Source organism: Chiloscyllium punctatum, chromosome 36 (genome assembly GCF_047496795.1).
Source record: "Chiloscyllium punctatum isolate Juve2018m chromosome 36, sChiPun1.3, whole genome shotgun sequence".
Classification (NCBI taxonomy): domain Eukaryota; kingdom Metazoa; phylum Chordata; class Chondrichthyes; order Orectolobiformes; family Hemiscylliidae; genus Chiloscyllium; species Chiloscyllium punctatum.
Genome location: NC_092774.1, coordinates 27442066 through 27465739, shown reverse-complemented (window position 1 = coordinate 27465739; position 23674 = coordinate 27442066). Strand labels below are relative to the sequence as shown.

At 44.3% G+C, this 23674-nt stretch overlaps 2 protein-coding genes across 6 annotated transcripts in view; both read right to left on the bottom strand.

Moving 5' to 3' along the window:
- The window catches only part of LOC140460300 (uncharacterized), a 749266-nt gene that overhangs the window by 350004 nt on the left and 375588 nt on the right, over nt 1–23674 (bottom strand). The window lies entirely within an intron of this gene.
- On the bottom strand, nt 4026–23046 carry LOC140460301 (uncharacterized). Of its 5 annotated transcripts, XR_011953971.1 has the most exons (4): nt 21626–21722; nt 17400–17581; nt 8412–9818; nt 4074–4177 (listed from the first exon to the last, which is right to left on the bottom strand). XR_011953971.1 is itself a non-coding variant. In XM_072554767.1 (3 exons), exon 3 carries the CDS (start codon nt 9417–9419, stop codon nt 8496–8498), a length of 924 nt encoding a protein of 307 aa, XP_072410868.1. In that variant the 5' UTR covers nt 9420–9818; nt 17400–17581; nt 22927–23046; the 3' UTR covers nt 5771–8495. The 5 variants fall into 5 exon arrangements, 3 of the variants coding, with proteins under 3 accessions (XP_072410868.1, XP_072410867.1, XP_072410866.1); XR_011953972.1 differs by lacking the exon at nt 8412–9818 and having other exon boundaries at nt 4026–4177; XM_072554767.1 differs by lacking the exons at nt 4074–4177; nt 21626–21722 and adding an exon at nt 22927–23046 and having other exon boundaries at nt 5771–9818.

Genomic DNA, 23674 nt, shown 5'->3' with positions numbered 1-23674 from the left:
CTGTAAGTTTACCTTGAGAGAATCCTGGACTAGAACACCCAAGTCTCTGCACCTTAGATTTCTGCATTTTCTTCAGTTCCAAGGGTGACTGTTGGTGTCGGGGCAGCACCAGAGATTTCCTGACATGCGGATTGTATTCCGTGTACCAAGTAATCTGAGGAACTGGCAGTATTTCGGGAGAAATAGTTATTCCTGGAGGAGGTAGAGAGGAATGTGGTGTGATTCTGTAAACTCGAGGTGTCCAGAAGTGTGCAGAGGTGGTATTAGAATTTAACACCATAAATTTGAAAGCGAGGAAATTCCACCAGAATTCAGTTATCAGACATGACAGGCCAATGGTGTCTGTCTGTGATGTTAGAATTCTATGATGCTTGGAACTGAAACATAACTTTCAACCCCATGTATTTCATCTCCTTTGTAATAGAGGCCTCTATTTGTATTTTTCAATTGATTTTTGTACCTGTCTGCTACTTTTGATGATTTGTGTACTTGGTCTCCAAAGTCTTTTTTTTCCCTTTTATAGTGCTTAGTTTCTAATAATTTAGCAGTTCTCCAATCAGTCTTTCTTGGGTGAAAAGTAAATGGTTCTGATTTTGTCGTATTGGGTGACATTAAACATTTTTTCCACTCATTCGTTTAACCCATGAATGCTGTTTAGCTTCTTCCTGCTCCTTTCTGCACAAGTTGATACCCCTCTGCCCCTGGATAGTTGATAGTTGACCAAGAACTGGATAGGTGTCCCCTTGATCCAACCTCTCGAGCAATAAACTATCAGTAACCAAGGACAAAGGTCTTGGACTCCAATTGTTGGGAGTAAACCTCCACTAGGGACAGATTCTTTGGACATGATCTTTGCTTTTGGCACAGAGGCAGGAAACATCTCACCTGTTTCAGATAAATCAAATTACTGACTGTCAGCTCCTTTGATACTGACACTGTCATGACACTGTCAACTCCTTTGATGCTGAGCAGCGTGAATTGAGTATTTATTGGCCCAACAAGAATGGATTTCCCAAACTGCCACAGTGTTGCTGACAGTCATACACCCAAACCAGCTGCTAGTAGGGATCAGCCTTCTCTCTGAATCAGGAGGTCACAGGTTTAAATCACAGGATGTTGCTGGTAAGAGGTTCAGTGATGGAAATGTCATTCAGTGGAAAATACTAATAGCTCCCAGAAATTATGGCAAATGTCAGGGCTAGTATAAATGAAGAACTGAAGGATATTAATATGTATGAAACAAAAATGCATCAGAGAATTGAATAGGATTTAAAGTATCTAAATTCCCTGGGCTTGGTGGTTAACGCTAGTTCACTGGAAAGTGGTAATTGGAAAGTGGCACATGTCATCCCACTGTTTTAGAAAGAAGGAAGAGAGCACAGGGAATCTATAATAAAAGGTACAACAAGAGGACAGTTAAAAATTAATGATAGAACAGACCCAACATGGGCTTATTGGAAATATATGCTAGTCAAACTCAGGTCATTATAGCTAGCAGAATATATGAATGTCCAAATTAGGAGCTGAAGTAAGCCATTCGGCTCATGAAGCTGCTCCACTCCAAGAAGATAATGGCTGATTACTTTGTGTTATACATTGCACATTCGCATCCATCCCGATATCCTTAGATTCTTCTTAGGCAAAGGAATTACTCTACTTCTGCCGTAGAAATATTCAATGGTCCTGGCTTCACTATCTTCTGTCGCAAAGTATTCCGAAGCTGCACAACCTTCCAAAATATTTCCCTCCTTCTTTGTCACAAATGATTGCGTTTTTTGAAGAAGTAACAGAGGATTGATGAGGGCAGAGCAGTAGATGTGATCTATATGGACTTCAGTAAGGCGTTCGACAAGGTTCCCCATGGGAGATTGATTAGCAAGGTTAGATCTCACGGAATACAGGGAGAACTAGCCACTTGGATACAGAACTGGCTCAAAGGTAGAAGACAGAGAGTGGTGGTGGAGGGTTGTGTTCCAGACTGGAGGCTGTGACCAGTGGAATGCCACAAGGTTTGGTGCTGGGCCCTCTACTTTTTGTCATCTACCAAAATGATTTTGATGTGAGCATAAGAGGTACAGTTAGTAAGTTTGCAGATGACACCAAGATTGGAGGGGTAGTGGACCTCAGAGAGTTAACCTCAGATTACAACAGGATCTTGACCAGATGGGCCAATGGGCTGAGAAGTGGCAAATGGAGTTTAATTCCGATAAATGCGAGGTGCTGCATTTTGGGAAAGCCAATCTTAGCAGGACTTATGCACTTATTGGTAAGGTCCTCGGGAGTGTTGCTGAACAAAGAGACCTTGGAGTGCAGGTTCATAACTCCTTGAAAATGGAGTTGCAGGTAGATGGGATAGTGGAGAAGGCATTTGGTATGCTTTCCTTTATTGGTCAGAGTATTGAGTACAGGAGTTGAGAGGACATGTTGCGGCGTATTGGACATTGGTTAGCCCACTGTTGGAATATTGCGTGCAATTCTGGTCTCCTTCCTGTTGGAAAGATGTTGTGAAACTTGAAAGGGTTCAGAAACTATTTACAAGTATGTTGCCAGGGGTTGGAGGATTTGAGCTGCTGGAGCATCGGAGGTTAAGGGTGACCTGATAGAGGTTTACAAAATTATGAGGGCATGGATAGGATAAATAGGCAAAGTCTTTTCCCTGGTGTCGGAGAGTCCTGAACTAGAGGACATAGGTTTAGGGTGAGAGGGGAAAGATATAAAAGAGACCTTAAAGGTAACTTTCACACACAGATTGGTATGTGTATGGAATGTGCTGCCAGAGGAGTGGTGGAGGCTGGCACAATTGCAGCATTTAAGAGGAATTTGGATGGGTATATGAACAGGAAGGGTGTGGAGGGATATGGGCCAGGTACTGGCAGGTGGGACTGGATTGGGTTGGGATATCTGGTCAGCATGGACGGGTTGGACCGAAGGGTCTGTTTCTGTGTTGTACATCTCTAAGACTCTATAAATGGGTGATCTAATTGTTCGTTCACAACAGGAAGTAAACATCCTTCAACATCCATCTTTTGAAGACCATTCAGGCTCAAAGAAACTTCAATCGAATCACCCCTTGCTATTCCAAACTCTGGTTGAAATTCAGACCTGTCTGTCTAATGATTTTCCATTAGACAGTCTGTTCATTGTGGGTGTCAATCTAGTTTACCTTCTGTGAATTGCCTTTAATGCATTTTCATTCTTCCTTAGGTAAGGATATCAAAACTGAGTACCGTGTTCAAGATGTAGTCCCACCATTGCTCTGTAACTGAGGCATAATCGCCTTACATTTCTGTCATTGGCCTTTCTAATCACTTGCTGTGCTTGCATTCTAACTTGTGACTTATTTGCAAGGCCCCCGGATCCCTCTGCATCTCAGAATTATGCAGTTGTTCTCCAAGTAGGTAACAAATTGCATTTTACCATATTGTACACCACTTGCAAGAGTTTTGCTTATTTATTTAACCAGTCTATCAATCTGCATAATTGATATGTCATCCCCACAATGTACATCTCCATCTATCTTTGTGTTGCCTGCAAATGTAACCACATACCTTTGATCCCCTCCTGTAAGTGATCTATATAATTGTAGAAAGTTGAGGAGCCAGCAGAGATGCCTGTTGGAACCCCACCATACATTGTCATATACAACCAATTTGACATAAGAACCATTTTTGCATATTCTGTTTTCTGCCAGTCAGTTGATGTTCTATAACTATACTTTACACCATGAGCTCCTCTGTGCAATATGCTTTTTGTGAAAACATGTCAAACACCTTTAGGATATTCAAGTTCAGTATATCCACAGGCTTCAATTTACATCCTCTTTCAAAGAATTCCTTGAGGACAGCATGGTGGCACAGTGGCTCCCTCTCATGGCCAGAGACACCTATTTGATTTCAGCCTTGAGTCGACGATCTGGAGTTTGCATGTTCTGTCTATGTCTTTGTGAGTTTCCACTGGGGACTCCACAGTCCAAAGATGTGTAGGTTGGGTGGATTAGCCATGCTGGATTGTGTAATGTCCTTGGATGTCCAAGCTAGGTGAGTTAGCCATGCTCAATGCAGGGTTACGGGAGTAGGGTGGCAGTCTGGATCTGGGTGGGATGCACTTGAGGGTTGGTGCAGGACTTGATCGGCCAAATGGTCTCTTTCCACATAGACCCAAGGGACCACATCTTTCCCTTCGAGAACAGAAATATTAAATATGTTACTCTCCAGTCTGAGGAAAACTTGCCTGAATCTAATAAATCTTGGAAAATTAACATTAATGCAAATATGAACTCATTAGCCACCTTTTAAAATTCTATGATGAAATCCACCTGAACCCAGAGATTTGCCAGCCCATAGCACCATCAGTTCGCTCAATAGCATTTATCTAATGATTCTCATTTCACCAAACTCCTCTGTTTGTTCAACCTATGGGGTTAAAGGCAGGATTCTTGACCATGTGGTGGAACAGAGGGATCTTGGAGTCCAAGTCCATAGATCGCTCAAAGTTGCCACCCAGGTTGATAAGCTTGTTACGAAGGTGTACAGTGTGATGGCTTTCATTAGCAGGGAGTTTGAGCTTAAGAGCTGCAAGGTTATCCTGCAGCTGTATGGAGTACTGGTTAGATCACACTTGGAATATTGTGTTCACTTTTAGTCTCCTAATTTTAGGAAAGATGCGTTGGGAAAATGCCAGAGGAAACATCACAGAAGCGCTTCACAGGAGGCTGCCAATCACTGAGGATGTCACCTAGACAGGGGACGAAATGTCTGCAACACAAATTCCCAGCTCGGCGAACAGAACCACAACAGGAAGCTGTGTAAGCTGAGAGAGGGTACAGAGAAGATTTACCTCGATGCTGCCTGGAATGGAGGGCATGGCTTAGGTTGGGGGAGCTAGGGCCTTTCTCATTGGAGCGAAGAAGGATGAGAGGTGACTTTATAGAGGTGTACTATATGTTGAGAGGCATAGATAGAACGAATAGCTAGAGACTTTTTCCCCAGGTCAGAAATGATAGGACATAATTTTTAAGTAATTGGAAGAAGGTTTAGGGGAGATGTCAGAGGTAGGTTTTTTACTCTGAATGGTGAGTGCATGGAATGCACTTCCAGGGTTGGAATGAGAGTCAGATACATTTAAGGACATTTAAGCGACTGCTGAACAAGCACATGGATGGCAGTAAATTGAGGGGTGTGCAGGCTAGTCTCATCTTCAAGTTGGATAAAAGGCTGATACAACATTGAGGGCTGAAGGGTCTGAACTGTGCTCTATTGTTCTACGTTCTCGCTCCAGAACGATGCAGCAGCAGTATTGGAAGAACAATATTGCGTCAAACCCCTTGACCCTTCCAGAGATGGGCACTGTCGATGGAAACTCTGTTAAATTCTGCCAGCAATCAGGTGATAGCCGGGTGGGGGGAGGGTGGCAGCCGTGAGACTGAACTTGCTGACTTGAGGGTTTTTAGTTTTGGTTGCTACGTGCAATGAAGTGTGAATCATTGTTTCAGCAGTTGGTTCTGTGTGTTGTTTCTGAGTCAGTGGCCAAATTAAGGTGATTCACCCACAACCAGAGCAAGAGGCTGGGATTAATATTGACTCCACTGCATTCAGTATGACATCACGTCAATACTGTTAGAAAGGGAAAGCTGACACCAACTCCCACCCCACCAGAGATCTCAAACCAAAACACCCAAAGAGAAGCGCATCATCCTATAATCTGTAAAATTAATGTGAAAAGTGGTGTAACCTGCTCTAATGTTTAAAAATAAATCCCTGACACTTTAAAATCAACAAAAATCCATTTATTTATCTAACAGTAACGGTGAACAGATGAACTAAACTATTAACAAACCAAATAAATCTCTTCTAACTACTGACTGTTTCAGAATAAAACAAGGTTCTCGTGATATGCTGATCCAATAAATATAATTCCCTCTTGTAACAAGAAATAGAATTTAGTCTCTCAGATTACAGCCAGGTTACGTGTCTCTTGGAATACTCTGTGCCACCTTCTGTTGAATCTTCTGTCAGGAATGCCCTTCTCAGATTTTTTTTAAATGATGCATTCTCTAATACAGAGATGACTGACATCCAATTTTCCCCTCTCAATAGAACTGAGGACTTTTGGCTCTCGTGAGGGGGAGTTAGAGATTTGGGCGTTCAGTCGATTGTACCCTGAAGGTGGCAACACAGGTCAGTGGAGTGGTCACAAAGGTTTCATTTGGCGGTGTGTAAATAAATTGTTTTCCTGGAAGCCAAGTGATTTGACCAGCTACATCACTCCTGGATACCTCTGCCTAAAACAACAAAAAAACGTTAGGGTCTGGGCTACCTTCCCAGAATGTTTTGAGGGGATCTGGCCTGGTCCATAACACTGAACACCTGCAAATTGTGTCTCCAGGAAGGATGTAGTGAAACTTGAAAGGGTTCAGAAAAGATTTAAATGGATGGTTCGGAGGTTGGAGGGTTTGAGTTACAGGGAGAGATTGAATAAGTTGCAGGTATTTTTCCCTGGAACATCGGAGGCTGAGGAGTGACCTGGTAGATATTTATAAAATTATGAGGGGCACAGATAGGGTAAATAGTCAAAATCTTTTCCCCAGGATGGGGAATCCAAAACTGGAGGTTTAGGATGAGGGGGAAAAGATTTAAAAGGGACCTGAGGGGAGACCTTTTCACGGAGAGAGTGGTGTATGTATGGAATGAGCTGCCAGAGGAAGTGGTGGAGGCTGGTACAATTTCAACATTTAAAAGGCATCTGGATTGGAACATGAATAGGAAGAGTTTAGAGGGATACGGACTAGTTCTGGCAAATGGGATGAGATTAATTTGGGATATGCAGTCAGCATGGACGAGTTGGACTGAAGGGTCTGTTTCCCTGCTGTGCATTTCTTTTGACTCGAAGTCTCCAAAAGATACCACATTGCTTCAACCGAACTCTGAAACCCAACGTTACTGACAGATTCTTTGTGTGTGAACCCGAGAGGCCGTAGAGATGGTCGTAGAGATGTACAGCACTGAAACAGACCCTTCGGTATAACTCGTCCAGAATGACCAGACATCCAACATTTAATCTACTCCCATTTGTCAGCATTTAGCTCATATACCCATCCAGATGCTTTTTAAATGTTGTCATTGTACCAGCCTCCACAACTTCCCCTGGCAGCTCATTCTGTACATGCACCACCCTCTGTGTGAAAACTTGTCCCTTGAGGTCCCATGCTAAGTTGCCTGTGGTGTTAGGGTGGGTTACTCTTCGGAGGGTCAGTGAGGACTTGTTGGGCCGAAGGGCCTGTACTAACGCTGTAGGGAATCTAATCAAAAGGCACCTGGATGGGTGTATGAACAGGAAGAGTTTCGAGGGGTGCTGGCAAATGGGACTAGATTAATTGAGGATATCTGGTCAGCATGAATGGGTTGGACCAAAGGGTCGGTTTCCAGCACCTGGCCTATATCCCTCTCAACCATTCCTATTCATGTCCCCATCCAGATGCTATTTAAAGGCTGTCATTGTACCAGCCTCCACCACATCTTCTGGCAGCTCATTCCATCCATGCATCACCCCCTGCATGAAAAGGTTGCCCTTTAGGTCCCATTTAAATCTTTCCCCTCTCACCATAAACCCTCTGGTTCTGGACTACCCAACCTCCAGGGAAATGACCTTGTTATTTACCCTATCCATACTCCTCATGATTTTATAAACCCATATAAGGTCACCCCTCAACCTCTGACACTTCAGGGAAAACAGCCCCAATCTATTCAACCTCTCCCTGTAGCCCAAACTCTCGGCAACATCCTGGTAAATCATTTCTGGTGGAGAAGTCAATGATTTGGGTTAATACCTGAAACACTGACTTCACTGCTGGTGCTGCCTGGCTTGCTGTGTTCTCCCAGCCTCCTGCTTGTCTACTTTGGATTCCAGGATCTGCAGCTTGTTTTTGTCTCTAACGAATGGCAGAGCAGACTCGATGGGCTGAATGGCCTAACTTCTGCTCCATTGGTCTCACAGGCTTTGGTTTGTGCAGATTGTTTCAGTGGGAACGTGCAGTCCTGGGCTCAATGAGCAGTAGCACCCAATGGATCAAAGTTCATAGAATCACAGAATCCCTACAGTGTGGACACAGGTCCTTCAGCCCAACAAGTTCAAACTGACCCTCTGAAGAGTCACCCACCCAGACCCATTTCCCTACCCTATTACTCGACATTTCCCCTGACTAATGCACCACACCTACACATCCCTGTACACTGGGACAATTTAACTTCACCAATCCACCCTACCTGCACACCTTTGGGCTGTGGGAGGAAACCGGAACACCCAGAGAAAACCCACGCAGGCACAGAAGGAGAATGTGCAAACTCCACACAGATAGTTGCCCCAACAGTGGAATCAAAGCCGGGTCCCTGGCACTGTGAGGCAATGCTACTCACCACTGAGCCACCGTGGGAGTGGGTACAGTCCAGCAGAAAACAAAACAAGCACCAACTCTCCCACTGTCAGACTGGGCAGGAGGTTCAGTCCTGGGGGTGACCCACAGCAGCCTCACCGGCAGAATCCGATTGTTGGGAACGCTGGTGCCCCCGCTGGTGCCTCTGCAAGTTGCAGGCCTGGGTGAAGGCCTTCCCGCACTCAGGGCAGCTGAAGGGCCTCTCCCCAGTGTGGACTCGCTGGTGCTTCAGTAAGTCAGAGGAATTGCTGAAGGCCTTTCCGCACTCAGGACAAGCGAATGGCCTCTCCCCGGTGTGGACCCGCCGGTGGATCAGCACGTGGGAGAAATTGCTGAAGGCCTTCCCACACTCGGGGCAACTGAAGGGCCTGTCCCTGGTATGGACCCACCGGTGGGTCAGCAGGTTGGAGGCATGGGTGAAGGCCTTCCCACACTCAGGGCAGCTGAAAGGCCTCTCCCCTGTGTGGACCCGCTGGTGGGTCAGCAGGGCGGAGGAATCGCTGAACCCCTTCCCGCACACTGGGCAAGTGAATGGCCTCTTCCCTGTGTGGACACTCTGGTGCCTCAGCAGGGAAAAGGCCTGGGTGAAGGCCTTCCCACACTTAGGGCAGCTGAAGGGCTTCTCCCCTGTGTGGACCCGCCGGTGGGTCAGCAAGGCGGAGGAACTGCTGAACCCCTTCCCACACTCTGGGCAGGCGAATGGCCTCTCCCCGGTGTGGACCCGCTGGTGCTTCAGTAGGTCAGAGGAATTGCTGAAAGCCTTCCTGCACTCAGGGCAGCTGAAGGGCCTCTCCCCTGTGTGGACCCGTCGGTGCCTCAGCAGGGTGGAGGAACTGCTGAACCCCTTCCCGCACTCAGGGCAGGAGAATGGCCTGACCCCAGTGTGACTGCGCTGATGAGCCTCCAGGACAGACGGGACATGGAAGGCTTTCCCACAGTCGCCACACTTCCAAGGTTTCTCCAATGAGCGGGATTCCTCTGGTTTCTCCATGGCTGAAGCTTCAGCGGCACACAAACACGTGTACAGTCCCTCCCTGCCGTGAATTCCTCTTTCCAGGCTGGATAACTGTTTTCGGTTCCACACTCAGTACGCTGTAACAGTAGGGTCTCTCATTCAGTCCCATTGATGCTGAAAACGTACTGAAGCAGGGACCAAAAGACTTTGCTCCTTCTCACAGAATCTTAGTCAAAACTCGTTCCAGTCCCAATGGACTGAATGACTGTCAAACATTGACTTGAAATTGAGGACAGCAGACGCTGGAGAGTCAGAGTCAAAAAGTGCGGAAAAGCACACCAGGTCAGGCAGCATCTGAGGAGCAGGAGAGTCGGCGTTTTGGGCATAAGCCCTTCATCTGTTGATTTTTAAACTTCAGTTTTCAGATCAAATACTCTGTAAAAAGAGACTATAAAAGTCATCATTGTCACTGAGAAGGTCTATAGCCTTAAAACTTGTCTTTAAACATTTAGACTAAATGTAATGATGAATTATAGAACACACTTATTACACCAGAAAATAGACAGACAGCAAGGCTCAGAAAAGGGGGGCATCTTAAAGAATGTAAAAGATAGGGACACCTGGGCTTACCAAGTGATAACAGGATGCTGTAAGACAATTAAGAAGGTTTGCCTTAGCATCGGTGAATCTGTTTGAACAGGACACCAAGTGATAACATTCACAGCCGTTCCCTTGTGAAATTAATGACAGTGTTTGGTTCTGACCCTGAAATGAAACTCGGTACTATCAAAAACTTTGTAATTAACACTCAGTTGCTGTCAATTATAATGGATTTGTATACCCCTTGCAAGAAGGGCAGTCACAGAGAAAATAAATCTTTGCTGTTACAAAACCCTGACTTGAGAGTTCAAAAGGACACTAGAGATAGACACCATTTTAGTGCTGAGGCTGTTGAATCCAGTAGAAAATTAACTCTTAGTGCTTAGCTGGTATGGATCGAATTTAATTGCATTTTGAGAAGCCAATTCTGGTTATGAAATGCAAATTCTATAAAAGGAAATACTGATAAAGCTTTAAATTACTTGCTGTTTTTACGGACTGCCCCACTGTCAATTCTAACTAATTAGATCTTATGTCTTATTTGAATTTGAATCACAAACTTGAAAAGTAGGCATGTTTCATTCGAAGACAAATGAATCAGTTTGAGTGCAACCTTACGGTAACATCTCTGCCTCAGGTACAGAATGGTTTAGTGCTTAAAAAGCAGGAGTCTGCTCCTAGCTTAGAAATTATTCAAGGTCGAATATTGAAGAGATTCTTGCACAATGTGTCGGGAAGCCATTTTATGATTGAACGTTTGCCCTCCTTACTAAGAAGCTGTTTTATAAAAGAAATGTATCTGACAATGTGAGCTGTGCAAGGTTATCTTGTGAACTCTCCAATTAGCTGAGACTGGTACCTCTTTATGAGAGGAGTTTATCTCACTAGCAGGCGCCTAACTCAGCTGTTTATCCCACCTGACGAATGGCTTAGGGCCTGTCGGAGTGATTAGTCAAGCTTCACAGACCTGTCAATTCGCTTTTCTTCCTTATGAATTATTGTCTTTCACTATTATCTGTCTAATTAAGAACATGCAATTTCTTTTTCAAAATATTGTACAAAGGAAGCCACTTTGTATCAATACATTGGGGTAGCCTGCTGTGCAATTGAACAGCTGGTAACCTACTCTCCTAGATTATTAGAACCAAGTTAGTTTACCTTATAGGAATCAATGTTATGTTGGCACAGTGATGCTTTCAGTGAATAAAGAGGATAACTAAAATTATACTAAACTGTCCAAAACAGGTTTTTATTCCAGACTTCCAAACAGTACGATTTCCAGGACGAACCAAGAGGGAGGCTTTACAGGTCTGAGTCCACAAGGGATTCCCTGGGTGGTCTTAAATCTCCACTTTAACATCAGTCCAGGGTAGAAATTCAGAACAAGCAATTCTTTTTCTGCAGAACAATCTTTTCTTTTGTTATTCCACAAAATTGAAAGCACCATCCCAATGTCTCTCCCCCTATCCATTCTCACTCCACTCTAATTTTCCTGAAGGATGCTAATTCAGGATCTTACAGTGCCAAAAAAGTTAAAAAAAAACATCGCTTTTGAATAACTCTACCTGAAAGTTAACATCTTTCACGACATTGGGATACTGCTCAGTGTGAGCAGATCTGATTTTGGGAAGCAAAGAAAAACTGTAAGTTCAGGATAAAACTGCAATACAGCGTCTTTAGAAACATCCAGACACGGGGTCAAGGCATTGACACCAACACCAGTGAGAAACTAAACATACAGACGTGGCAAACCATCTGTCTTTAGTCTTTTAGAATGGGTTGTAGGTATCATTAATATGTAAATCTCAGAACTTCTTACAAATCACCTTCTCGAGATAACATAAGTTTTGTAACAAAAGGTGACACCTCAGCTCAGACAATGCATTAAAGGTATGAGGTCACAGTCAGTCTGTATCCCAATGTTGAATCTGACAAGTTCTGTTTCCAAAGTGAAGTTTACAAAATATTATATGCATGCACTGACTGCATTGACTGCCAGCAGATTGCGCATTTTTTGAATAAAATCAAATGTTTGGATCAGAAATTGGCTAGCTGAAAGAAGACAGAGGGTGGTCGTTGATGGGAAATATTCATCCTGGAGTTCAGTTACTAGTAAGGTACAAGGATCTGTTTTGGGTCCACTGCTCTTTGTCATTTTATTAATGACCTGGATGAGGGCATAGAAGGTGGGTTTGTAAATTCGCGGATGACACTAAAGTCGGTAGAGTTGTGGATACTGACTAAGGATGTTGTCAGTTACAGAGGGACGTAGATAAGCTGCAGGGCTGGGCTGAGAGGTGGAAAATGGAGTTTAATGCAGAAAAGTGTGAGGTGATTCACTTTGGAAAGAGCAACAGGAATGCAGAGTACTGGGCTAATGGTAAGACTCTTGGTAGTATAGATGAGCAGAGAGATCTTGGTGTCCAAGTACGTAGATCCTTGAAAGTTACCCAGGTTGATAGGGCTGTTAAGAAGGCATACGGTGTGTTAGCTTTTGTTGGTAGAGGGATTGAGTTTCAGAACCATGAGATCATGCTGCAGCTGTACAAAACTCTGGTGCGGCCAGATTTGGAGTATTGCGTACAGTTCTGGTCACCGCATTATAGAAAGGATGTGGAAGCTTTGGGAAAGGTTCAGAGGAGAGTTACTAGGATGTTACCTGGTTTGGAGGGAAGGTCTTAGGAGGAAAGGCTGAGGGGCTTGCGGCTGTTTTGGTTAGAGAGAAGAAGATTGTAAGATGACTTAACTGAGACATAAGATAATCAGAGAGTTAGATTGATTGGACAGTGAATGCCTTTTTCCTTGGATGGCAATGGCTAGCACGAGGGGATATAATTTTAAATTGAGGGGTGATAGATATAGGACAGATGGTCAGAGGTAGTTTCTTTACTCAGAGTAGTAGAGGTGTGGAACGTACTGCCTGCAATAGTAGTAGACTCGCCAACGTCAAGGGCATTTAAATGGTCATTGGATAGGCATATGGACGAGAATGGAATAGTGTCGGTTAGATGAGCTTCAGATTGGTTCCACAGGTCGGTGCAACATTGAGGGCCGAAGGGTCTGCACTGCGCTGTAATGTTCTATGTATCCATAAATATAATTCTGCAAATACAAATTCACCCTGTACACTTATATGCATGTGTGCGTGCATGAGAGAAAGCAAATGTCTATGTCTATGCTGTTTATCTCTGTCTGTTTGATAACAAATGCTTTATTTCTGTAAATGTTGTTATAAATCAGAGTTGGGTACTAATAGTTAGATGTAAGGGAGAGAGAATTCCTCAAGTTGGGTACCATAAGAATCCTGGGAGACCTTTATTTCTGGCTTACTTCCCAATGAACAAACATTAAACACACTCACCTATTTATTTCTAATTTTGTTTCATTTTTCTTGTTTATTCCCCACTACGATGAGTCTCTCTGTCTGGATGGTTGACAGGCTGGAGCAATGTGGGTTGGGCCTAGAGTGACTGAATGTTTTATTGTTCTGGAAGGTGGAAAAGGGGGTCAAAGCTTCAGCAAAAACCCAGCAGAGCTGAGGAGATACGACACCTTACTCTGTGGGAACAGGAAGATCAAAGAGGACAGAGAAATCAGGACCTGAAATCCGAGCTGACACCAGACTACCCTGTGATCAGTGCTTTGATTAACAATGCCAACCATCTACCTTTACCGAGCTTCCCATTAAACTTCTCTGTAAGGAGTCTCAGATTATAATTATTCTCTTCAATGTGTGCAGCCAATTCATTCACTTTTATTACAATGCAGCACACATTCAGCTTTTACTTTTATTTTTTGTGATCTTTTGAATCCAGCTTTGATTGCTGGTACTTTTATCCTCCTTGTCCCTTTTTATCGTTCTCTAACATTCATTTTCCACATCACCACACTGCTCACTGGCCTTGATTTGGATTAGCCATGCTAAATTGCCCATTGTGCCCAGGGATGTGCAGGTTAGGTGGGTTAGCCAAGGGAAATGCACAGTTATAGTTTCACAGTAATAGAAGCAGGAGTAGGCCATTTGGCCCATCCAGCCTGCTCTGCCATTCATTACGATCATCATCTCAGCTCCTCCTATCTACATTGTACCAACTACCCTTTAATTCCCGATAATGCAATAACCCAGCAAACTATATACTGAATATATTTAATAAAGCTGCTGCTACTGCTTCCTTGGGCAGAGAATTCCATAGATTCACCACATTCCAGGGAAAGCAATTCTTCCTCATCTCTGTCCTAAATCTACTCTCCCTAATCTTGAAGCCATGTCCCCTAGTCCTAGTCTAATTCACCAGCAGAAATGACAGGACAGGATAGGTGGGGTGGGGGTGGGTCTGGGTGGCATGGTCTTCAGAGGGATCAGCGTTACCTTTATGAGCTGAATGGCCTGATTCCACACCTTGGGCTTCAATGATTTACCAAGGTTGTGCGCGCTCCGGATGACAGCTCCCAGAACCTCTCACTTTCTGCAAATCGAAAGACAAGTCCCACCCTGTCCTCTCGTATGTGTGTTCTGTAACTGCTTAATCATTTCGAGTGAATCCAGCCCACACCTCCCACTGCTGCCTGTAACCTTTACAATGCTGATGAAACAATGAAATACCTGCAGTACTGAAAATCGTAAGGCTTCTAACGATACCAGTTACTGATTCACTGCACCTTCTGATGGACAGTGTTGGAAATACAATGTTGAAGGCTGAATGAAATGAGCAGTTTAAAACAAAAACCCACCTAACCCTTCGCTAGGTTCTCCACTCAGCACACTCTACGAACTGCCAGTAAACCTGAAAGCACTTCATCCCCACAGTGCAATGAATTCCCACTTTCCACCAGAATTCCAGATGTGCTCCCTCACTCAGTTGCTGTCTCACAAATGAAAGATTTCATTGTAACTTCTGCTCCCAGTCAGGGCAAAACATCTTTGAAAACTACTCTGGAAGTCTAGTCTTCACAACCACACTTCTACTTTTACTGAAGACCATTAGAGTCATACAGCACAGAAACAGACCCTTCGGCCCAATCAATGGTACCGACCAGATATCCTAAATTAATCCAGTCTCATTTGCCAGCATTTGGCCCATATCCCTCAAAACCCTTCCTATTCAAGTACCCATCCAGATGCCTTTTAATATGTTGTAATTGTACCAGCCTCCATCTCTTCCTTTGGTAGCTCATTCCACAGAGACATCACCATCTTTGTGAGGAAGTTTCCCCTCAGGTTATTTTTAAATCTTCCCCCTCTCATCTCAAACCTATGCCCTATACTTTTGGACTTACATACCCTTGGGAAATGATCTTGGCTATGCATCCTATCCATGTCCCTTATGAACTTCTATAACGTCACCCCTCAGCCTCCAACACTCCAGGGAAAATAGACCCAGTCTCTTCAGCCTTTCCCTGGAGCTCAAACCTTCCAACTCTGGCAACAGCCTTGTAAATTCCTTCTGAACTCTTTCAAGTATCACAACATCTTTCCTGCAGCAGGGAGATCAGAAATATGTGTGGTATTCCAAAACATGGTCTAACTCAATTTACTGACCAATGGAGGAAAGCATATCAAACAGCTCCTTCATTATCTGATCTACATGCTACTCCACTTTCAAGGAACTATGAACCTGCTCTCCAAGGTCTTTTTGTTCTGCTTCACTGCCCAGGACCTTAGAATTGGGTGTATAAATCCTGCCCTGATTTGCCTTACCAAAACGCAAAATCTCATACTCATCTAAATTAAACTCCATCTGCCACTCCTTGGCCCATCAGCCTATCTCATCAATTCTAATTTATATCAAACCTTCTTTCCTCTTTCATTCACAGAAAGCTGAAAATCTCCATCCCTCAGACTCTACCCCACTCTCACTTTGCTGAACCTAATTCCTCTGTACCTCATCCTGAAGGGTCTGGTCCATGCTGATTAACAGGCCCACACTCGGGGGTGGGGGGGGGGTCTAACTGAAACAGACAGAGTACTGAACAGCCAGGACAGAGTGGACATTGACAAGATGTCTCCATTGGTAGGAGAATCTAGAACTTCAGGGCACAGCCTTCGAGTAAGGGGAAGACTTTTCAGAATGGAGATAAGAAGAAATGTCTTCAGCCAGAGAGTGCTGAATCTATAAAATTCATTGCCACAGGAGGCCAGGTCACCGAGTATATTTAAGACTGAGATAGATATCTTCTTGAGTATCAAGGGAATCGAAGGTAATGGGGAGAAAGCAGGGGAATGAGGTTGAGAAATTTATCAGCCATGATTGAATGGCGGAGCAGACTCGATGCGTTGAATGGCGTAATTTCTGTTCTCATGTCTTATGGTCTCACACAGTGTGACAGAATTGGGAGCAGGGGTAGACCATTTGGTTTTTCGAGCCTGCACCAGCACTGAACAGATCATAACTGGATAGGAATATACTTACATCTGGGTGGATAGGTTGAGATGTTTTTTCACTGGAGTGTCGGAGGTTGAGAGGTGACTTTATAGAGGATTATAAGATTGTGAGGGGTATAGATGAGGTGACCAGCAGGTGTCCTTTCCCGAGGGTGGGGGTTTCAAGATGAGGGAGCAAATTTTGAAGGGGAGAGGAGAAAGATTTTAAAATGACATGAGGAGAATCGTTTTTTTAGGAAAGTGGTTAGTGTGTGGAATCAATGTTCAGAGGAAGTGGTGGATGTAGGTACAGTAACAATGTTTAAAAGACATTTTGATAAGTACATGAAAAGGAAAGGTTCGGAGGGATATGGGCCAATCACTGGCAAATGGACCAGTTTAATTTGAGAACATAGCATGGACTAGTTGGACTGAAGGGTCTGTTTCTGTGCTGTAGGATCCTGTAGCTGTTCTCTACTGGGGTCTGAAAACCATTTTCTTGGAGATCCAAGATGGCGGTGGTCTGAGTGGTCTGCTGTGTTGGGCTCTGTGCTATATCCTATGGCAATGTGGACATTTACCCCCCACCCCCTCGTTAACCATCCTTAGGAGAAAAAAATACTCCTATAAACTTAGTGAACATCTGGAGCTGCTAAAATTGTGGTTTGACAGCTTTAAGACCAGGATGAAAGCAAATGAAGGAAAGGGGCCAAAAGGAGTGCAGCAGGCAGGGCACTCACCTACTACATCGGGGGTGCCTGGCGCCATTGCTCAAACTCCCAGGGCAGTCCCCTTGGATTTAATGGGGCAGCAGCAGTTACTCTCGGAGTTTGGCAAATTCCGAGATAAGATTGAAGCAGCAGTGGAACCACTATCTGCCACGCTGGAAAAGCATGGTCAGGAAATTCAAATGTTGGCCCAAAGAGTAAAGGCAGCAGAGGAGAGGACCGTGGCGGAGGTCTCAGGAGGAAGGATCCAAACGCTGGAAGACCAGGTTCGGGTCCTTCAGGAGCAAGTGGACGCCCTGGAAAACTAAAGTAGGAGAAAAAGCTTACAGCTCGTGGGTCTTCTGGAACGTGAGGAAGGCGAAGACCTCATTGGAATCCTGGAGAAGTGGTTCCTGATGTTCTTAGGGCTGGAGTTGGAGTCGGGCCTGTTGAGTTTGGAGCGGGCCCACCGGATTGCAATGTACAGGTCAGGACCAGACCCACGCCCCCGCATGGTCCTTGTGCGACTCCTGCATTATAAAGAAAAACAGTTAATGATTGAAACAGCAAGAAGACTGGGAAGAGATCCACAGGCTTTGTGCATTAAAGGCTCAAGAATAATATCTTTTCAGGACTTCTCAGGAGCCAGAATTAAGAAGAGAAAGGGCTTTTGATGAAGTTAAGAGAAAATTAAGGGATCTGAACATTCACTGTTCCTTGAGGTCCCTGGCCGTGTTACATTTTGCTCATGGGGGGGCGGTATATCATTTTGATTCAGCAGAAAAGGTGAAGGACTTTGTGAATTCTCTGAATTCAAGAACTCAGGTTGGGATGGGGCCATCGATACAGACAATGGTGCAGTTCTTTCTGTCCCATCTTTTCTTTTCTCTCTCTCCATTTTTTTCGTGGTTATCGGCTTCTCCATACTGCCTTGATGTAAAACCGGAATTATTTAGTATATCGGTCAGTTGTGCATTATGCGAGGACTTTTGTTTTAACTGCTGTCCTTTTGGTTTTGGTTTGGGGGTGGCGATACCTGTGGTTAAGATATATGGAGAAGGGGTGTGTGTGTGGCGGGGGCGGGGGGGGGAATGGGCATCCATTTTTAACTCTCAGAATGTAAATAACGTGTTTTTTGTTCATCTGTGAATTGCCTGGGGTTAGGGCACAGCCTCGGTTGGAAGGATCCAGGATGTTTGCTGTGGGCAAGGTGAGGTAGGGTGGTGGGGGAGTTATGATAGAGCTAAAGGAGAAGAATGCCCTAAGAGTAGAGGACTGGCTATACTGATAAGAAGGAACCTCCCTTTTCAGGTAATTGAGAAAATTAAGGACGAAATTGGACAGTTCATCATTCTTAAAGATCAACTACATGGATAAGAGTATGGCGTCCTGAATGTGTATTCCCCACCCCCCCCCCCCAATGTGCACCCTCTCACATTTCTAACTGATGGAGTTGCTAAAATGATGAGTCTTGGGGGTGCACAGCACTATCATAGGAGGGGATTTTAATCTCCTCATAGATCCTGAAGTAGACAGGGTGACAAGGGGCCTCGCATGTATGATTGCACGATCTAAGCAGTAGGAGGACATGATTGGTTTGATTTGTTTACCTACAGTGTGGAAACAGGCCCTTCGGCCCAACAAGTTCACACTGACCCTCCGAAGAGTAATCCATCCAGACCCATTTCCCTCTGACTAATGCACCTAACACCATGGGCAATTTAGCATGTCCAATTCACCTTACCTGTACATCATTGGACTGTGTGAGGAAACCAGAGCACCCGGAGGAAACCCACGCAGACACGGGAAGAATGTGCAAACTCCACATATACTCATCCAAGGCCGGAATCGGACCTTGGTCCCTGGTGCTGTGAGGCAGCAGAGCTAACCACTGAGCCACCGTGCTGCCCCAGTGTGAGGAGTTGGGGTTAGTGGATGTGTGGAGACATCGCCACCTGAATGGAAGGGACTTTACTTTCTGTTCCAACCAACACAAGTGTCACACACGAGTTGACTGCTTTTTTATGTCATCAGATATTTTGGATAAAACACTGGCTTGTAAAATTGGGCAGATAGCTGTCTCAGACCACGTGCCAGCGTATTTAGATTGTAAAATCAAGGGTGGTGGAATGGATGCACGGCACTGGCGCACAGACCCATTCCTGTTAAGGAATGGCAAATTCGTTGAGTACATCAGAAGAAAGTTCAGGGTCTTCTGGGATATCAACTCAAGTAAGGCCAGTAATCCGGCAATACTGTGGGAGGCCACTAAGGCATATTTATGAGGCCTAGTTATTTCATATTAAACAAATAGAAGGAAGCCGAGGGAGGAGCAACAATAGATGCTGAGGAAGTATATTATATTAGGACTTCACTGGTCAAGCTGCAGCTCTCAGGGTTGCTCTCGACTCATTGCACACACAGGTGCCAAAAAACGGTCTCCTTTGCCAAACAAAGACTGTTTGAATTTGGACAACCTGCCCCTCCCTAGTATAAAGGCGGAACGGGTTTCCCTATTGAATGCACCAATGATGATACAGGAGGTGCAGGAAACAATAAAGCATCTCCAGATAGCAATGCACCGGGGTCAGATGGGTTCCCAAGTGAATTCCATAAGGAATTCATAAATGCCATCTCTGAGGATGTATAGCTATTCAGACACATAGGTTTGTCTTCCGCCCTCTCTTATGGAGGCTAATATCTCCTTCATTTTAAAGAAGGAGAAAGAGCCCGAAGAATATGCTTCATACAGACCCATTTCACTGTTGAATGTAGATTTTAAAATCCTACCCAAGTTGCCGGCCCTGAGGTTGGAAAAGATGTTGCCCTGTATTATGAAAGATGATCAGATGGGTTTTAACGGCTGTAGCTCCTCCAATAATATCAGGAGGGTACTGAACATAGTGCAGGTATGCCACAAAGATTGATCCTGGTTTCGGTGGTTTCCATAGATGCAGACAAGGCATTTGACCGGATGGAATGACTGTACTTGTTTGGGGTCCCTGAGCATTTTGCTAGACGGGTAGTGGTGTTGTATAATGATCCTAAGGCAGCAGTCATCACAAACGGCACTAAGTTTGATAACTTTCATATGGGGAGAGGGAGTCAACAGGGATGTCCTCTTTCACTACTGCTATTTATCTTGGCAATTGTGCCATTAGCTGAGGCGATCAGGAGGGATCCTGAAATAGTGGGGCCAGAGGTGGGAATGGGGAGCATAAGATTACCCAATATGTTGATGACGTCCTTTTGTTCTTGGCCAATCTGGAGGAGTCAGTTTCTCGATTTGATTCAAACAATTAATTTATTTGGCTGTTTTTCGGGCTACAGGATCAAATTTACAAAATCGGAAGCCATGCCGGTGGGGGGATTAGTGGAGGTGCCTGATCTGAAGGATGGAATGCAGTTCCTGTTTAGATGGTTGTCAAAAGGATTTTTGTATTTGAGAATTTTTATTACTCCTGCCTTCCACCAGCTGTATAAAGCTAACTATGTACAATTACTCGAGAGGATAAAGCAGGATTTGCAGCAGTGGAAGGGTTACCGTTATGATGGTTACGCCGAATAGCCCTGAATAAAATGAATGTTCTTCCTTGCCTGTTGTAACCCTTGAGAATGCTCCCGTTGTTGCTACCCAGATGAGTATTACGGAGGCTCAATGGTTGGCTCGGTTCTTTTATTTGGTGTCGCAGGCGCACCCTAATTAAGTTTACCAAATTTCAGCTCTCGCAGGGTGAGGGAGTGGGGTGAACCTTCTGGACTTGGAGACATCAAATATGCACTTTGTTCCCCTATCTGGGTGGCGGGGCATGGGGGTGATTCGGGGTCAATTTGGCTTGATGTTGAAGCCTCGCAGTTACGTTGTCTCCTAATTATTTATGAATAAGATGAAATCCATGACCGAGCAGTATAAGAGTCCAATCATTTTAAATACAGTGAAAACCTGGAGGATAATGAGGCAAGATGAGGGCAATTGGCTTAAGACCTCACCGTTTACCCCATTGGTGGGAGCCCAAGGATTTAAACCTGGGGCAATGGACTCCGGCTTTAGGTCATGGGAGAATAAGGGAATCTCCTGTCTGGGAGATTTATTCAAGGGGGAGGTCTTGATGTCATTTAGCCAGCTAAGTCAGAAATATGGATTGTACCTATTCCGGTACTTTCAGATAAGGGTTATATACAGAAAAAGATGATGGTCCCTGCTCAGCTTTACAGGTCAGAAGTGGAGAAAAGAGTACTCGAGTGTGCTGGTGTTCTTTCAGTCAGTACTTTGTATTATTTACAAAAGGGGTGTGCCTTAGGGGACGTGGAGGGAACCTGTAGGACGTGGAATCAGGAACTCCGAGAGGATACTTCATTGGAAGTATCGAAAAGAAATATGGGAAAATGTGAGCAAAATTTCAATACGTAACAAAGCACAGGCCTTGAAATTGAAGATTTTACACAGGGCTCATATGGCGCCAGAAAGGCTAGCTAGGTTCAAGAGAGGAGTATCACCAGGTTGTCCCAAATGTAAAATTATTATAGGCACTCTCACACACTGCTATTGGTCATGTTTTAAGGTCCAGACTTACTGGAGTGCTATAGTAAGGGAGCCGAAGGACATCCTCGGGATTGAAGTTAAAGTGGATCTGGCATTTCTTCTTCTGGGGTTAGCAAATTTGCCCTCTCCCGGGGAAACATAGGAAGAGACTATGTAACATTCTTACCCACTATACAAGGAAGAACATTTTAATTAAATAGACAGCGGAAAAAACCCCAGGTCTTACTGGGTGGCGTCGGCTAGTGATGGAGCATCTCCCCCAAGACTACCACATGAATATGGTGCACCACTGAACAGGGCGGTTTTATAAGACATGGAAACCTTTCTAAATTATATGGATGCAGACTTATCAGCAATATTGATTAGGGCCGTGGTATGCCATGGGAATCAGTTTGGGCACCAGTGGGGCCCTGGGAAGGGAGGCTGGGGGGAAAAGAATATGGGTACAATAACTGGAGCTCCCAGGGATGGGAGCCTCAGTGGAGGTGTAATGAGTTAAATAGAATAAAATAATGTGATGTAATTTAATTTGAATTCAGTTTAATTTATTTTTTAAATTTGATTGAAGTTTAGTTTAAGCTAAGCAGGTAAAGTTGTTCTGGTAGAATAGTAGTTAGTTCATTATTAATAGTATCATGATATGACATTATTGTACTGCCTCTATCTTTCTGTATTTTGGTATTGTTCTTTTTTGTCTATAGATGTTTTGTAAAAGATTTGAAAATGTTTCTAATAAAATATTTTAAAAAACATTTCCTTGCCTTCCCCCATAACTAATTTTAACATTCAAAAGTCAGATAAACTCAGCTTTGAATATATTCAATGACCCCCTAACTGCACGAAGACATCCCCACTTCTGAACTCAATTCCTCTTGCTAATACACCACTTGCCTTGCTCATTGCTTGCTGCACTTGTCTGACAACTGGCATTGACTGGGATAGAAAGCCTGAGTAGAAGGTAGCTGAGGCACCTTTGTACGTCCACACATCATTCCTGATGAATGGTTTTTGCCCAAAACATTGACTGCCCTGCACCACGGATGCTGCCTGATCTGTTGTGCTTTTCCAGCGCCACATATTTCGACTCTGATCTCTAGCGTCTGCAGTTCTCACTTGTCCCACATCCCAATATATCACCATTTAAACAATGCATCTCCTTTCTATTTTTATTTTACAGGAAAGACTATAACTTCACACTGTGTAACTGCATTTGCCATGTGTTTGCCAATTAAGACACAGACCTGAACCAACTTTGCTGCAAGTCAAGAACTGAACTCCAGAATGAAAAAATAAAATGGAAAAGGGGGTGAGAAAAGAGTGTGTTGTACTCACAGATGTTGGACAGAGGAAAGTTGCAGTCTGAGGTGAAGCTCAATCTTCATTCAGAGAGAGAAGAACAGCAACTACAGCTTCACAAATTCATGGTCTAACGTCCGCATTCAGAGAATAGGGGCGTTCTCAATGGCAGGAAGACCACACTCCTTCCGGTCTTCTGGCGCTTTCTATTGGTCCATCAAAAGAATGTCGCGTCCTGTCTCCGCTGTCAGGTAGGAGCATGCGCACTACTTTGCTGACACCAGCGTACATGCGCAGTGTTTGCTGACACCGAGAAGCATGCGTAGTCTGTCCTGTGGAGGTGTTGGTGTAACCGACAAATTTTCAGTCTCAATGCTAATAGGAGAGAAAGAAAGACTGGTGCCACAAATTTGTTTTCCTGAGACTCAACATTTTATTGTTTTTGAATTTTGTCTGGCTGCTCAATTTTGTCTGTCTTTTCCCCAGGTTAGAGGAAGTACAAAACTAGAGGGGCATCGGCTGAGAGTGAGAGCGGAAAGGTTTAAAAGGGACAGATGGGATAAATTTTCACGCAGAGCATAGTACGTGTATGGAATGAGCTGCCAGAGGCCGTGTGTCAAGGCTGGTACATTTACAACATGTGAAAGGCTTCTGGATGGGTTCTGGAAAGGCCTGTATATGAATAGGAAGGGTTGAGAGAGATGAGCCAAATACTGGCATACAGACCACTAGATTTATTTCAGATATGTGGTCGGCATGGACCAAAAGGTTTGTTTCTGTGCTC

Bases quoted from the DNA above. Each gene is read 5' to 3' on its own strand.
- LOC140460301 (XM_072554767.1), bottom strand. From the start codon at position 9,419: ATGGAGAAACCAGAGGAATCCCGCTCATTGGAGAAACCTTGGAAGTGT.